Source organism: Otolemur garnettii, unplaced genomic scaffold (genome assembly GCF_000181295.1).
Source record: "Otolemur garnettii isolate 467f Iridium unplaced genomic scaffold, OtoGar3 scaffold00069, whole genome shotgun sequence".
Classification (NCBI taxonomy): domain Eukaryota; kingdom Metazoa; phylum Chordata; class Mammalia; order Primates; family Galagidae; genus Otolemur; species Otolemur garnettii.
The window spans coordinates 1,128,943-1,130,552 of record NW_003852464.1 but is presented as its reverse complement, the minus strand read 5'-3'; the positions used below and the strand labels follow the sequence as shown (position 1 = coordinate 1,130,552).

At 44.3% G+C, this 1,610-nt stretch overlaps 1 protein-coding gene across 1 annotated transcript in view; it reads right to left on the bottom strand.

Annotated features, from left to right (window-relative positions):
- Window positions 1-249: 249 nt before the first annotated feature.
- Window positions 250-1,610, bottom strand: part of CLRN2 (clarin 2) — a 6,936-nt gene continuing 5,575 nt past the window's right edge. Inside the window, exon 3 of the mRNA XM_003793494.1 lies at window positions 250-532. Within this exon, the coding sequence (XP_003793542.1) occupies window positions 267-532 (266 nt within the window). The 3' untranslated portion in view covers window positions 250-266. The remainder of the gene's footprint in view (window positions 533-1,610) is intronic.

Sequence of the window (1,610 nt, the reverse complement as noted above, 5' to 3'; positions counted from 1 at the left end):
AGCTGGCAAAATGCAGATCTCAACTCCAAGGTCAACTCTAACTTCAAGGTCATGAGAGAGAAGTGCAAGAATGCATGAGATTGGGGGAAGAGTTCCTTTTATGGCCCAGGCACCAGCCCTGGTCATTCCACACTCTTCTTACTGTCAAAGACAGGGCCCTGATGGGGTGGGAAGACTGCAAACAAAATAAGTTAATAAATAAATAAAAAGAGGCCCCCATTTACACTACAGAACTGATTTAGGAAGGCGTGTGAAGGAGAGGGCCCCTAATACAAGATGTCCTCAGCCGTGACCGTGGCCTCTTCGATCTTGGTCTTGATCTCAGGGAGGGGAATTTGACTGATCGCCACCACAACCAGGTTTGCCGCGTGGGCTGAAGCGCTGGCCACGCAGATCCAAAACGACTCTTCGTACTGTTCTTCCACCACGACGAACTGAAAGAGCTTCTCCTGAAAGTTGGCGATGCGTTCGGTCAGGTCGTGAAACCGCACAGCGGCCATGAAGCTGGCGATGGCCAGCGCCACGACTCCACCTGAAACCCAGAAAGGTCACCCTGTTCACCTCTCCTTTTGGAAGGTGTCGCGACTCTCTGTGAGGTCGCACGTCTGGGGCACATGTGATTAAACTCACTTGGGGTTTAAAAAATTGTAAGGGCATTGCGAATTTTAATTTGCTTTCAAAAGCAGCAAATGACTCACAAGTGTAAGGGAGAAAAGCAGGGTTGGGGGCAGGGGGAGAGAATAAGCTTTGTATCAGATTGGCCTGGAAATCCAATCCCTGCAAGTTTTACCCCTTACCCACTACTGTGCTTCCATGGAGATCCACATTTGGAGAAATGCAATCTCTGAATATCTCGCGGTTTCTGTGTAGACAGTGAGGACTTTGGGGTAAGAGGAAAGAAAACTATTGTACAGGTTGGGGTTTCACCCTAGGACTAGACTTCTTTAATTATCCTCTTCCTATGTTTAAGGACAACAAGGAAGGGTGTAGAAGGAGTAAAGGAAAGCATAAAACTGGAAGAATTCCTAACTCCATTTCCTCTCCTACCTGTTGCTTAAAGCTTTCACCTTGGTGATGGGGGCAGAGTGCTCCAGTGGGCACCTCTCTATGCCCCTTCCTCCCCTGTTTTTATTTTAATTGATATTAAAAAACATTTATTATGCTTCTATCTTTGAGATTATTACATCTTCAGTGAAGAAAATTTGGACAGCAGAAAGTCATGTACATGAAAATGCAAATTTACTTTTATCCTAAAAGCTGGCTGCGATCCTTTCATTAATAGTATCTTGCTTCACATTTCTTTCTCTTTAATAAAATTAGTATTACAGTGCTCTTACTTTGATTTTAAGTTTTTCCCCTCTCACTTGAACATTTTTCCATGTTGTTAAATAGTCCATTACAGTATGACCTCCGCAGGGGACGTACTATTTTGTTTTATTATTTATTTATTTATTTTGAAAACAGTCTCATGATGTCACCCTTGGTAGAGTGCCATGGCATCATAGCTCACAGCAATCTCAAACTCTTGGGTTTAAGCCATTCTCTTGCCTCAGCCTCCCGAGTAGCTGGGACTACAGGTGCCTGCCACAATGCCTGGCTATTTTGTTATT